Below are 15,878 nucleotides of genomic sequence, written 5' to 3' on the forward strand. Positions count from 1 at the left end.
TGGTATAGCCAAATATAATAATATGCACTTGATAAAATCAAGCATAATTATTATTGAAAAGACTTGTTGTCCTTTGGATTTATTTTATGAATTTTCCTTGTTGGAAAATGATTTGATTTTTGGTAATTTTACCCCCTTTTTTTTTTTTATTTGCGACAATTACAACTTTGATGTTGTGTTGTCATGAGCATGTAAGTTTGTTAGGCCCAGAATACGTTATATATAAAAAATGGGGGGGGGGGTAGAGTAAGGAAGGATGGAAGCTGAAGAATTACGTTCAAGGAAAAGCTCATCGCGTAGATTTATTTGAACTATTATTATTATATCCTTTTTTTTCGCGAGAAGTCCAATTTCTAATGTAGCTCCTGTACTTATCCATACTCATTTTAGACCCGCAAGTGACAATATCGTGCCTCACAAAACAAGGTATCCATTATTATCACTTGCAATCAATAATTCTGTTAAATTTTAAATTATGAACATTGCCGCAGCGTCCAATGCATTCAGGGAGCTGCCGCAATGTTCGTTAACGCACTCGCAACATTCGCAACATTGCCATTCGCTACTTCCTTCAATTTTAAGTGGGGAACATTGCCGCAACGTTTAATGCGCTTAGAACGCTGCCGCAATGTTCATTAACACATTCGCAACATTCCCATTTACTAACTTCTACAATTTTCGTTTGGGAACATTGCCGCAACGTCCAACGCACTCAGGGCGCTGCCGCAATGTTCGTTAACGCACTCGCAACATTCGCAATATTACCGTTCGCTACTTTCTTTAATTTTAAGTGGGGAACATTGCCGCAACGTTCAATGCGCTCAGAACACTGCCGCAATGTTCGTTAATACATTCGCAACATTCCCATTTGCTAACTTTTACAATTGTGGTTTGGGAACATTGCCGCAACGTCCAACGCATTCGGAGCGTTGCCGCAATGTTCGTTAACGCATTCGCAACATTTGCAACATTAAATTCAAAGATTGTCGATTATATTTCATATATATAATGATTTTCACCTTTTAAGGTTATATTTAATTATAAATGCTCGTAGAAATCTGAAATTATATTAGAGTACATGCACATATATCCATTAGTGATATTTGCGGTTTACATTTTAATTCTAAATAGTTATAATAATAATATGTGCACACATAACATTCCAAGAATAAGGCCCGAGTCCGTTCCCATCGCATTATGCTGACGATTGAATTTTTATTATCAAAGTATTGTGTTAAAATTTACGAAAAGTAAATTTCAGCACAATAAAAAAATTAAATTTTTAGGTACCACCGTGACAAACCACCGTGAATATTCCCGTTTTTGTCCCCAAAAACTAAAAGCGATGGAAACGAAATCGGGCTTAAAAAAAAATTAGTAAACAATTACATATAAAAAAAAAACGAGAGAATAGAATCATTAGGTTTTTCTTTATAAAGAATTTGTGCTGATTCTTTGTCTGGACGTTGGTGCCAGAGAATCGGATGTGGAGCATCAGGTTGCACTGATAAGGACCAAGGAGCTGCACGTGTAGCAGTCTCCGCGGTCCAGACACAGGTCCCCGCAGTCAGTTCGCTGGTAGCTCGTAATCGGTCAACACATTGTATTTATACCCCCTTTTTTTTTTTTTTAACTGTTCTCCCTTTTTTTTTATTTATATTTTCAAAAAAAAAAATTTTTATTTCCCTTTTAACACGCGCGGAACGGGAGTGTAGTGCACCGTGAAAAAAAAAACTGTGTTTTTTTTTTTTTCTTAAAAAGAAAAATAGTGTTAAGTGAAGGTGACATAATGGATCATCGCCAGAGCTTATTAGCCCTTCTAGAGAAGGTAAAAGGGATGCGACCTGCCCGCGATCAGGAAAAAAAAGAGCGTGACCCTGATGAGGAGACAAGCCGACACATTGAAAGGCTAGCTGGGTGCATCCGACTGCACAACACGATTGGCCAAATTGGGGGGGAGAGAGGGTAAGTCAAATTTTATACTATTAAGAAAATTTTTGAAAATATGTAAAAATTTTTTTTTTTTTTTTTTTTTTTTTTTACACAAATCTAAAAGAAATAATATTTTAAGTAAATGTACATTTTTTTTAATGGAATTCTTGGAAATAATTCCATTCAAGAAAATACACACCTTTCCAATAGAATTTCCGCAACAATCTTGTTAATAAAATTCTTTGGAAAATGTGAATTTCTGATAAAATTTCAAAAAAATAACATTTTAACGAAATGTACATTTTTAATGGAATTTTTGGAAATAATTCCATTTAAGAAAATACACACTTTTCCAATGGAATCTTCACAACAATCTTGTTAATAAAATTCTTTGGAAAATGTGAATTTTTGATAAAATTTCGAAAAATAATATTTTAAGTAAATGTACATTTTTTCAATGGAATTCTTGGAAATAATTCCATTCAAGAAAATACACACTTTTCCAATAGAATTTCCGCAACAATCTTGTTAACAAAATTCTTTGAAAAATGTGAATTTTTGATAAAATTTCAAAAATAACATTTTAACGAAATGTACATTTTTAATGGAATTTTTGGAAATAATTCCATTTAAGAAAATACACACTTTTCCAATAGAGTTTTCACAACAATCTTGTTAATAAAATTCTTTGGAAAATGTGAATTTTTGATAAAATTTCAAAAAAATAACATTTTAACGAAATGTACATTTTTAATGGAATTTCTTTGGAAATAATTCCATTTAAGAAAATACACACTTTTCCAATAGAATCTTCACAACAATCTTGTTAATAAAATTCTTTGGAAAATGTGAATTTTTGATAAAATTTCAAAAAATAACACTTTAACGAAATGTACATTTTTAATGGAATTTTTGGAAATAATTCCATTTAAGAAAATACACACTTTTCCAATAGAATTTTCACAACAATCTTGTTAATAAAATTCTTTGGAAAATGTGAATTTTTGATAAAATTTCAAAAAATAACATTTTAACGAAATGTACATTTTTAATGGAATTTTTGGAAATAATTCCATTTAAGAAAATACACAATTTTCCAATAGAATTTTCACAACAATCTTGTTAATAAAATTCTTTGGAAAATGTGAATTTTTGATAAAATTTCAAAAAAATAACATTTTAACGAAATGTACATTTTTAATGGAAATTTTGGAAATAATTCCATTCAAGAAAATACACACTTTTCCAATAGAATTTTCGCAACAATCTTGTTAACAAAATTCTTTGAAAAATGTGAATTTTTGATAAAATTTCAAAAAATAACATTTTAACGAAATGTACATTTTTAATGGAATTTTTTTTGGAAATAATTCCATTTAAGAAAATACACACTTTTCCAATAGAATTTTCACAACAATCTTGTTAATAAAATTCTTTGGAAAATGTGAATTTTTGATAAAACTTCAAAAAAATAACATTTTAACGAAATGTACATTTTTAATGGAATTTTTGGAAATAATTCCATTTAAGAAAATACACACTTTTCCAATATAATTTTCACAACAATCTTGTTAATAAAATTCTTTGGAAAATGTGAATTTTTGATAAAATTTCGAAAAATAATATTTTAAGTAAATGTACATTTTTTTTTTTTTTTAATGGAATTCTTGGAAATAATTCCATTCAAGAAAATACACACTTTTCCAATAGAATTTTCACAACAATCTTGTTAACAAAATTCTTTGGAAAATGTGAACCTTCTTGATAAAATTTCGAAAAAATTAACGTTTTAAGTAAATGTACATTTTTTTCAATGGAATTCTTGGAAATAATTCCATTTAAGAAAATACACACTTTTCCAATAGAATTTCCACAACAATCTTGTTAACAAAATTCTTTGGGGAATGTGAATTTTTTGATAAAATTTCGAAAAAATTAACGTTTTAAGGAAATGTACATTTTTAATGGAAATTTTGGAAATAATTCCATTTAAGAAAATACACACTTTTCCAATAGAATTTCCACAACAATCTTGTTAACAAAATTCTTTGGGGAATGTGAATTTTTTGATAAAATTTCGAAAAAATTAACGTTTTAAGGAAATGTACATTTTTAATGGAAATTTTGGAATTAATTCCATTTAAGAAAATACACGCCTTTCCAATAGAATTTTCACAACAATCTTGTTAATAAAATTCTTTGGAAAATGTGAATTTTTGATAAAATTTCGAAAAATAATATTTTAAGTAAATGTACATTTTTTTTTTTTTTTAATGGAATTCTTGGAAATAATTCCATTCAAGAAAATACACACTTTTCCAATAGAATATCCGCAACAATCTTGTTAACAAAATTCTTTGAAAAATGTGAATTTTTGATAAAATTTCAAAAAATAACATTTTAACGAAATGTACATTTTTAATGGAATTTTTGGAAATAATTCCATTTAAGAAAATACACACTTTTCCAATAGAATTTTCACAACAATCTTGTTAATAAAATTCTTTGGAAAATGTGAATTTTTGATAAAATTTCAAAAAATAACATTTTAACGAAATGTACATTTTTAATGGAATTTCTTTGGAAATAATTCCATTTAAGAAAATACACACTTTTCCAATAGAATTTTCACAACAATCTTGTTAATAAAATTCTTTGGAAAATGTGAATTTTTGATAAAATTTCAAAAAAATAACACTTTAACGAAATGTACATTTTTAATGGAATTTTTGGAAATAATTCCATTTAAGAAAATACACACTTTTCCAATAGAATTTCCGCAACAATCTTGTTAACAAAATTCTTTGAAAAATGTGAATTTTTGATAAAATTTCAAAAAATAACATTTTAACGAAATGTACATTTTTAATGGAATTTTTGGAAATAATTCCATTTAAGAAAATACACACTTTTCCAATAGAATTTTCACAACAATCTTGTTAATAAAATTCTTTGGGAAATGTGAATTTTTGATAAAATTTCAAAAAAATAACATTTTAACGAAATGTACATTTTTAATGGAAATTTTGGAAATAATTCCATTTAAGAAAATACACACTTTTCCAATAGAATTTTCACAACAATCTTGTTAATAAAATTCTTTGGAAAATGTGAATTTTTGATAAAATTTCAAAAAAATAACACTTTAACGAAATGTACATTTTTAATGGAATTTTTGGAAATAATTCCATTTAAGAAAATACACACTTTTCCAATAGAATTTCCGCAACAATCTTGTTAACAAAATTCTTTGAAAAATGTGAATTTTTGATAAAATTTCAAAAAATAACATTTTAACGAAATGTACATTTTTAATGGAATTTTTGGAAATAATTCCATTTAAGAAAATACACACTTTTCCAATAGAATTTTCACAACAATCTTGTTAATAAAATTCTTTGGGAAATGTGAATTTTTGATAAAATTTCAAAAAAATAACATTTTAACGAAATGTACATTTTTAATGGAAATTTTGGAAATAATTCCATTTAAGAAAATACACACTTTTCCAATAGAATTTTCACAACAATCTTGTTAATAAAATTCTTTGGAAAATGTGAATTTTTGATAAAATTTCAAAAAAATAACACTTTAACGAAATGTACATTTTTAATGGAATTTTTGGAAATAATTCCATTTAAGAAAATACACACTTTTCCAATATAATTTTCACAACAATCTTGTTAACAAAATTCTTTGGGGAATGTGAATTTTTTGATAAAATTTCGAAAAAATTAACGTTTTAAGGAAATGTACATTTTTAATGGAATTTTTGGAAATAATTCCATTTAAGAAAATACACACTTTTCCAATAGAACTTTCGCAACAATCTTGTTAACAAAATTCTTTGGAAAATGTGAATTTTTGATAAAATTTCGAAAAATAATATTTTAAGTAAATGTACATTTTTAATGGAATTTCTTTGGAAATAATTCCATTTAAGAAAATACACACTTTTCCAATAGAATTTTCACAACAATCTTGTTAATAAAATTCTTTGGAAAATGTGAATTTTTGATAAAATTTCAAAAAAATAACACTTTAACGAAATGTACATTTTTAATGGAATTTTTGGAAATAATTCCATTTAAGAAAATACACACTTTTCCAATATAATTTCCACAACAATCTTGTTAATAAAATTCTTTGGAAAATGTGAATTTTTGATAAAATTTCGAAAAATAATATTTTAAGTAAATGTACATTTTTTTTTTTTTTTTTAATGGAATTCTTGGAAATAATTCCATTCAAGAAAATACACACTTTTCCAATAGAATTTTCACAACAATCTTGTTAACAAAATTCTTTGGAAAATGTGAACCTTCTTGATAAAATTTCGAAAAAATTAACGTTTTAAGGAAATGTACATTTTTAATGGAATTTTTGGAAATAATTCCATTTAAGAAAATACACACTTTTCCAATAGAATTTTCACAACAATCTTGTTAATAAAATTCTTTGGAAAATGTGAATTTTTGATAAAATTTCAAAAAAAATAACATTTTAAGGAAATGTACATTTTTAATGGAATTTTTGGAAATAATTCCATTTAAGAAAATACACACTTTTCCAATAGAACTTCCGCAACAATCTTGTTAACAAAATTCTTTGGAAAATGTGAATTTTTGATAAAATTTCGAAAAATAATATTTTAAGTAAATGTACATTTTTTTTTTAATGGAATTCTTGGAAATAATTCCATTTAAGAAAATACACACTTTTCCAATAGAATTTCCACAACAATCTTGTTAACAAAATTCTTTGGAAAATGTGAATTTTTGATAAAATTTCAAAAAAAATAACATTTTAAGGAAATGTACATTTTTAATGGAATTTTTGGAAATAATTCCATTTAAGAAAATACACACTTTTCCAATAGAACTTCCGCAACAATCTTGTTAACAAAATTCTTTGGAAAATGTGAATTTTTGATAAAATTTCGAAAAATAATATTTTAAGTAAATGTACATTTTTTTTAATGGAATTCTTGGAAATAATTCTATTCAAGAAAATACACACTTTTCCAATAGAATTTCCGCAACAATCTTGTTAATAAAATTCTTTGGAAAATGTGAATTTTTGATAAAATTTCAAAAAAATAACATTTTAACGAAATGTACATTTTTAATGGAATTTCTTTGGAAATAATTCCATTTAAGAAAATACACACTTTTCCAATAGAATTCTCACAACAATCTTGTTAATAAAATTCTTTGGAAAATGTGAATTTTTGATAAAATTTCAAAATAATATTTTAAGGAAATGTACATTTTCAATGGAATTTTGGAAATAATTCCATTACTAAAATCTGAGAAAATACACATTTTTCTTTTATTTGATTTTTTTTTTTTAAGGTTTTTGATGGAATTTGGAAGTTGGGGGCGAGCGCCTGTGCGAGGGGACGAAGAAGCACTATGGTGCTTGGACCCCGTGCTGCGGAACAGTAGCCCCAAAAAACGGTACTCTCGATGCCAATGGTACCAGGAGTACCGTTGGTGCGAGAGCACGCGTTCCTATATGTGCCGAGGCTTCTGGGCAGTTGTAAGTGATGTTTTTTTTTTTTGTTTTTTTTTTTTTTGTTTTTTTTTTTTTTTTTTTTGTTTTTTTTTTTTTTTTTTTTTTTTTTTTTTTTTTTTTTTTTTAATGCAACTTTTGAGGAAATGAAAGAGAAAGGAAACTAATCCCTCCTCTTTTTTTTTTATATATAGCCCTTTTTTGCTGATCCGACCATCGTCAGGGAGGCGGTTGGGGACTTCCCTATTCTTCAGGGATGGTGGAGACCTGGCCGAGATAAGTCTATATGGTTAGTAGTAAGAATAAAGTATATTTTACCTATCTTTCTTTTTCAATTTATTTTTATAATTAATATTTTATATATATAAAAAAATAAAAATATTTTTCTTCCTTTTTTTTTTTTTTTTTTTTTTTTTTTTTTTTTTTAGGAAACTTCGTTCGCTCCCACCAGTGCCGCCCCAGGTTGGGTTTCAGCCTTTAAGCAGTGCCTTCGCCCTCTCCTTCCTCCAGTGTTTCTACTGGACCAGGGAGGGCCAAGCCAGGACTCGTGCTAGATGGCAATTGGTAAGTGTCAGGAAATAAAGTTATAAAATAAATGAATAGTAAAAGAAAAGGAAAAAGGCAAAAAAAAAATTAAATGCATGAGGATTACAAGAGATAGATTTTATGTGAGGTGGCGAAAGTGCTGAAGGAACTCCACTCCATTATTTCTCTTTTCTTTTTTTTTTTAAGAAAATCCGGGTTCCAGTAAGCAGGGTGTGGCAGGAAGTTGGTCAGGAGGGTTACCTGCTGGAGCCATTCATGTAGGCTGTCTCCCCCCAGGCCAGAAGACACGTCCTCCCTCCCTTTTCGCGCGTGGCATTTCCATTTTTTTTTTTTTTCTATTTAATTAAAATTTTCTTCTTCTTTTTTTTTTTTTGTATGATTATATAAAAAAATAAAATAAGACTTATAGGAATTGCTGTTTTTTTTTTTCTTTCTTCTTTTTTTTTTTTTTTTTTTTTTTTAATTTTGGTTTTCTATACCCTCCCTCTTCCCACCCTTTTTTTTTTCAATTTCAGAGCCACCAGCGACACTGGTTCCCTTTTGTAAAACAATTTAGTTGAGGATTAATTAAACTAATTTAACTTTTCTTATTACAACTTAAAATTATTATTATTATTATTATTATTTTTTTTTTTTTTTTTTTTTTTTTTTTTTTTTTTTTTTTTTTTTTTTTTTTTTTTTTTTAAGCATAGCTTTTGTTAAGGATTTAGAGGGGAGGGGACCTTCAACGTTTCAGTGCTTCGATACAAGGTAAGTTACATTATTCTATTCTTTCTATTCTCCACAAATGAATGATGACGAAAATTAAAATAATATCGGGTAGAGTTTATCCGCTAACACTATCAATTATTCTTACGTGATCTTCCACGACCAATTTCTTCATCAACCAGGCACTGACCCAAAACTCCCACAAATCATTAGACAGGTGTTGATGTCTCGTTAGAGCACATTTGCACCCAGTCCTTTGACAACGTGGTAGGAAAGGATGTCTGGCAAAATATTGAGGGCGGCCCAAGTGGCAGTTCGGCGGTCAGACCACGTAAGCCTCCCTCTCAAGATTTCTCTGTTCTTTTACATGAGAATGTGCTAGGACCTGTCCCGACGGTGCTGAAATTGGTAAGAGAAATCGATCGTGGATCTTCACGCAAAAAAAAAGGCAAGATAAAACTCAACAACAGAAATCGAAACAGGAAAAATAAAAATTTGATTAGATATATATACACATACATATACATGCATACACATAGATATATATATATATAGGTAAAATTTGTGCATAGCATACTATATTACTCTTCAACTAAACTGGTTGAAGTTTTTGTATGGGCAATACAATTACCCTTTTTAAGCAGTTCTTCGTTGGTAAACTGACACTAGTTGATGATGTTGATTTCGTTGTCGAAATTCCGAAGCCTTCGGAATTTAGTTGTCAAGATTGGGTTGTAGGTACAAGATTCTTAGGTGCCTCAACGGTCGATGGTTGGAGTTCCACGCCTTGATCTAGATTCGTAGATGTTGAAGGGATTTTTCCAGATCTCTGCATATCTAGGTGCTCGTCTTGACTCCTTAACTTATACCCTGTCTCCGGAACGGGATCAGCCTTATTCCTTTTGAAATTACTTTTGCCAGTGATAGTCCTGATTTTTCTACTGATTGAGTGTCGACATAGAAGGAGGAGACTGATAATGCCAAAAATTATCAATCCACTATAGGACCCATAAATAAGGATAGAGTGATGGGTTCTCCATCTTCGCTGCATCGCAAAATTCTCCAATTCCTGTTCCAGTTGTTCCAGAGTTTTGGAGTTGGTATCGAAATTGGGGGTCTTCAATTTTGTTCGAACATTCTCTTGAATTCCCATCGTAGTTGTTAAATGGGAATAGGTAGAAAATACACTTGAAATCCGTTTTAAGTCCAGGTGTAACTCGGGTTCATATAAGATCTCCGTTTGGCCTACCTGAGTTGCTGTTGCTGGGATAGTTATATCTTTTGTCTTTGCCGAACATCCTGGGGCTAGCCTTATTATCCCAGTACCTGTGACATTTATTTTGATCGGATAAGCAGAGTGACAGATTATCAGTAACACTTCTGGCTTGGCCACTGAATAAAGCCAGGCTGCTAAGGTCCGCAGAGGTTTCCAAAAAGATTCTAGACTTGAAGTGATTCTGATATCACAGGTTCGTAGTACTTTGTCCGTGGGATTGGTCAGGAGTGATACCTCACAGATTGGTCTGTTCTGAAGGTCGTAAATGGGTGATCCTTTCAGACATGCATGGAACGATGTCGTTGTCCTACAATTTTCCCAATCTTTGTCTTTAAGCAAAAGATAGGTTCTTTGCTCTTTGTCGACGATTAAGTAGTTGTATGCAGGGTTCACGTATGCCCTAGTAGATGCGTTTCCAAGTTCACCTTGAAGAGTCGGCAGTGGATGTAGTTTGAAGGCTGCATATTTGTCTTGTTCCAGGAGAGGAATGTCCATCAAAATTTTGATTTTGTGGTCCTCGCATAGAATACTGGTCGTGGCTACTTGAATTAATTCGTCAACGCTGACCTTGGGTCCAGGTATGGGGAAAATAACATCAGTGGCGTTATTTCTAATGTCGTCGAGGATAAGTCCCAATTGTTCTGAAGATAAAATTCCAGGATGCAATTGTCCTCTTCTAGCATCGTGAACTGCGTCTAGCATTGTTGTCGTCGTTCGGATGTTGTGATCAAGTCCTAATTTTATGGCAGCCAGTGTTTTGTCCAGGAGTTTGGAGTATTCTTGGAATTCAGAATGTTTAAATTGTCCATTTAGTTCCTTATTCAGGGTGTCGAAAGATTGGTGTAGTTCCTGCAAGACTTCGTCGTGATGTTGCACCTGACTATGCAGACTTTCTAATTGAGACCTAACCACATGTGTCTGCTTTCCAACAAGGTGTGATAAGTTTGCTTGTGCTTCATTTAATTCTTGCATAACTGCCTCGTAATGTTCACCATCTTCGTAGTTTAGTACACCAGCGATGGGTCCTGCAATCTTTCCAAGGAATCCAAAAAGGGGAACACTGCGCCGAGCTCGAAACTGTGATGATACCAATATAGGAAGATTCTGGCGTGTTCTTTCTAGTTCTTCTAATTGCCGCTGAAGTTCTCGTTGTAGGTCTGCAGCTATTTCCCATCGGTCCTCCCAGGGAAATGATTCGATTCGGACACCGCACCATTCTTCTTTTGGAAAGCATTGCTGCTTCACGTCGTTCAATTTGTAATTCAATTCCTCGAAATGCCTCACTTGTTTGCCGATGTCCAGGAAGATGCTGATCCTCCAATTACTAACTGACCTTCTTACTTCTCCCGAATATTCGTAATATATCCCACTACTTATGTCAAGTGGGGTAATCTGGTATCCGGGGCCGTCAATTGGTCCTATTGGAACTGGATTGATCTGCGCCTTCACGATAATCGAGTTAGAGAGGTACAAAACGATTAAGTAGTGTGCCAAGTACATCTTTGTTTTCTAAAAAAAATTGACTGTATGTTAATAACAAAATTTTTGTGAAGGTGACAGTTAAAGGTAGGTAACCATCACCTTGTCTTTGTGTTTGGCGAACCTTTCGCCATTGTCATCTTCTAAAATGACATTATTGTTTTGGGTTAACCCTACAACAGTGTACGGACCATTAGCGCGATTGTCGAACTTGTTTGTCCTAACCTCTTTGTAGGTATAGACTTGGTCGCCAACCTTGACCTTCGATGGTCTTGACTTTCGGTCATAAAATTCTTTGGAGCGTTGCTTTGCTCCTTTAAGCTTGTCGGCTGCCAGATTCTGAAGTTCGTGCAATCGGACCACGAGATCCTTTAGGTATGAACCATAAGTTTCTAGTTCTGGCCCAAGTGGCAGGGAGGAAGGGATCCGGGCTACTCGTCCAAAAACTAACTCGAATGGGGTTAGGTTTGTAGCTTCATGAACTGATGTGTTATAATTGAGCATTGCAAAAGGAAGTAGACGATCCCAATCGTCAAAATCTTGAGCGTAGTGCTTAATATAATCCGTCAATTCAATATGGCTTCTTTCCAACGCTCCGTTAGTTTGAGGGCGGTATCCGGAAGTCGTAAGTTGTTTTACCCCAAAGATGCTTTCAAGCTTCCGCATTAGGGAGCTTATAAAACTACCTCCTCTATCTGTGAGGACGCATCGAGGCGCTCCATATACAGAAAAGAGGTTTGCTGCTATGGCATGGGCGATGGTGGTTGTTTTTATATCTGGTATGGGGACCGCAATGCAATATTTACTGAAATTGTCCTGCATTGTTAGTATATGTCTATTGCCGTTGGGAGTGGTTCGAAGTTTCCCCACGGTATCTAGGGACACTTTGTCAAAGGGTTGCGCAGGGGTATCTGTTATTAGCATAGGTTCACGAGTTCGAGCCCTGGCGAGTTTATTCTCAAAGCAACTCTTGCATTTGCGAATATACTCTGTAACTTCGTCTCGCATTCTAGGCCAATAATACCTCTCACGTATTCTTCTATAGGTTTTAGTTATACCTTTATGTCCTCCAATCAGACTGCCATGAAATTCTGATATTATCTTAGGGCGTAGTTGTAAGGGTGGTACCTCGATTTTTCCGTGGCATAGTGTGATATTTATATCGCCACCGCGGAATATTCCTGCTAAAAGCTCCGTCATTTTATTTTGAGGGAGTGCTCCTAGAAGGTCGCCCGAATTGGCCATTCGGCAATGTTTCTGATTGTCTAAGGTCATAGCATGTCTCAAGTTTGTTAGTCCAATTATTATGTCATTCCAATTGATTTCATCAAAATGTCGCTTTTTTACAATAATTGAATATACCTTATAGCGTCCACAGATAGTGACGTATACCTGTCCTTTAGTTGGTTTACTGTCTCTGATGTCCTGTAAGTCGATCTTTTCGGTTGCCACTAAAAGTTTCGCAATGGGGTCAACGGGTTCACAGTCTTCGGAAATAAAGTGGGCGTAATTGTCTCGTTTGTAAGTCAAAGGTTCTGTCCATTGATGTAAAACGTTTGGGGGATTTAAATGAGCATAATTGTCGGGGTTATCTTCTTCATTTCCTGAGGAATCAGGGGAGGAGGAAGAATCACAATAGGGAAGGTTTAGATCCATTAATAGGTTCCTTTTTGTCTTACTTCCGAACTCACTTGTAGGGGTTAATCTACGGGGCGTGATTTGTGTTTTTCTTCGCACCTTTTCTTCCTGTTTTCCCTTGTTGTAATCCGAAAACCTTAAAAATGGGGTGGAATGTGCTTCGGGGATTGTTACCCGACCAGGAGTGAATGATGGCAAACTTGCAGCAAGGTTGCGATCGATGGTAGGGGTTTCAAAGACTTCGGGAATGTCTTTAAAGCGGACTATACTCCTTTTTCGCGTGGGGGAGGGATTACTTGTTAGTGGGGTATCCATTGTGGTGGTGGGGAGAAGTTCCAGTTCCGGTGGAGGGGGTTTCTCACTTTCTTGAGTTTCAACGCGGCTCTTGTCTAGTTGTTCTAAAAATTTTTTTAGTCTTTCTTCAAATTGTGCATCATCATTCTCTTGGCAAGGATCCAGGGTTTTCAGATATTCCAAATATTCATGGTCACTATCTCCATCAGAAACGTAGGACTTCTTTCGAGGGGTCCTATCCATCCCTTCATGATCCCATGTTAAGGTTTGGTTAGTTTGATCCGAACGATTTTTTATGATTTCGTTGAACCTTTTTATTGATCGATCTAGGCTAGTTTCTGGCTCACACACTTCTTCTTCGGCGAGAGAATGAGAACTTTCTTCGCTGTCTGGGGGCCGAGGAGGTCCTTGAATAATGATCTTGTCTTTAGGAATTTCTGTAACAGGTTCTGCTTCGGATGACTCTGATGAAGAAGAGGAACTTGATTCAGATTCGGGTTCCATGAGGGCACCTTCCCTGGCTAATCTATCTGCATTTTCATTTCCATCGATTCCGTCATGTCCAGGAACATGTTCCCAGATGACATCCATATGTTTTAATGCATTGATTAGCTTTTCGTACACTCTTTGATTTTTTACAGGCTTGTTATCGTTGGTTTTCCAATTATTGGTTTGCCATTTTGGAACCCATTCTGTTATTCCTTGGACGAGAACCTTAGAGTCGGTTTTAATTCTCAATCTGTTTATGCCGCCCTTCTTTGCTTGTCGGACGGCGGTGGCTGCTGCTTCGATTTCGGATGCATTATTTGTTTGTCTACCCCTATATCTTCGTGAGACGTTAAGGGGATGATCTGGGCCGAACCAAACTCCTATACCTGCGCGGGGTCGTACACCGCCATTGTCACAACACGCACCATCCACATAAACATTCGTATATGAGTCTAACAACGGGGGTGTCCACGGACTTGGGGGTGAAACTGGTTTTGGGACGTTTTCGGGGGTGGGCTTGTCTGTTTTCACAATATTAGGTGGGAGGCTGGGAAAGGCGCTACTGCTTGATCGAAACACTGGGGGATCCGAACTTTCATCATAATCACTATCAGGAAAATTTTCTTCGGATGATGAACTGTCTTCTTTTCCGCCAGGGGGATCGTTGTTCAATTTCATTTTACGTTTTTTCAGTCGCTTTGCCACACAGCTGACATCCAAGTCTAACGGATCAATTTTCAGAGGGGGAACATAGGGTTCGTCTCCATCTGGATCCTTTGTTTGTGAGGATCCTCTGGGTCTTCCTCTTGGTCTCAAAGGAGGTTGTGAGGATGGTCCTGGGGTGGGAGAATTAACTGTACCTTGTAGCCGTGATGTAGATGGTACTTCTGACGGCCTCCGCAAAATATCCTTGGGTTGAACTTGGGCGACTATTGAAGGTTTGGGTTTACTGGGGCCACCTAGAGTTTTAATGGATGGGGGTACTAGGGGCGCCTTAGGGTCATATTTGGAAGGAACCTTGAAAGTTGGGGTTGGTCTCAAGGAGGGTCGTTGCTCCAAGGGATTTGATGATCTGGTCCTTGGATTCGTTACTTCCCGTGAGTTGCCCTTCTTACTTTTTCTTTCAGGGTTCGATTGTACATTGTCCTTGCCCTTATTTTTGAAAGAGGACCGTGTGGTAATAGGGAGTGCTCTGAATTGTTCCGTTTTGTGTTCCGGAAGTGAGGTGTCATTTTCTGGATCTGATTCTTTCGTGTCATCGGTCCAATCTGATTCCGAAGAAGAAGTTGCATCCATTTTTGTTTCACTTCTTTCAAGGGGGTTATTGGAAAGTGCCCCAACAATCCTGTTGATCTTGCCTGGCTTATATTCAAATTTATATTGATAGTCCTGGAGTCTGAGTCTCCAACGCATGAGTCTCGCTCCAGGATTCTCAACATAAGACATCCAGTGAACTGGTTCAAAATCACATGCTAGAGTAAACTCTCGACCGTATAGATAGGGTCGGAAATTTTCTACAGCATACAAAATTGCCAAACATTCTTTTTCGGCCTTAGGATATTTTCGTTCATTTTCGTTTAATGTTTTTGAAAAATACGCGACGGGTAGATCGATCCCATCCTTTTCCTGGGTGAGTATTGCACCGATTGCGTACTCCGAGGCGTCAGTTGTCAATTTGAACCTTCCGGCGAAATTTGGATATTGCAGAATAGGTTTGCGGCACAGGTACTTTCTAAGCTTTAGAAAACTTTTCTTTTGGGGTTCATTCCATCCCCACTTGTTGTCCTTTTTCAGTAGGTCGGATAGGGGTTTGGCTAATTTAGCATAATCTTTAATAAACCGGCGATAATATCCTGAGAGTCCTAAAAAGCTTCGAATTTCTTTTTGAGTCTTAGGTTGTGGAAAATTTTTAATAGCTTCGATTTTATCCGGGTTTGGTTTTATGCCATTCTCGCTTATTATATGGCCGAGATATGCTACTTCTGTCTTTAGAAATTCGCAC

General features: G+C 34.0%; 1 protein-coding gene across 1 annotated transcript; it reads left to right on the forward strand.

Moving 5' to 3' along the window:
- Positions 1-1,700: 1,700 nt before the first annotated feature.
- On the forward strand, positions 1,701-8,340 carry LOC127286362 (uncharacterized). Its single transcript, XM_051312762.1, has 5 exons — positions 1,701-1,965; positions 7,287-7,473; positions 7,641-7,735; positions 7,875-8,010; positions 8,179-8,340. The coding sequence occupies exons 1-5, from the start codon at positions 1,790-1,792 to the stop codon at positions 8,251-8,253; spliced, it is 669 nt and encodes a 222-aa protein (XP_051168719.1). The 5' UTR covers positions 1,701-1,789; the 3' UTR covers positions 8,254-8,340.
- Positions 8,341-15,878: the final 7,538 nt, after the last annotated feature.

This window comes from Leptopilina boulardi, unplaced genomic scaffold (genome assembly GCF_019393585.1).
Source record: "Leptopilina boulardi isolate dan_hultmark-lab unplaced genomic scaffold, ZJU_Lbou_2.1 LbouV2_353, whole genome shotgun sequence".
Lineage (NCBI taxonomy): Eukaryota > Metazoa > Arthropoda > Insecta > Hymenoptera > Figitidae > Leptopilina > Leptopilina boulardi.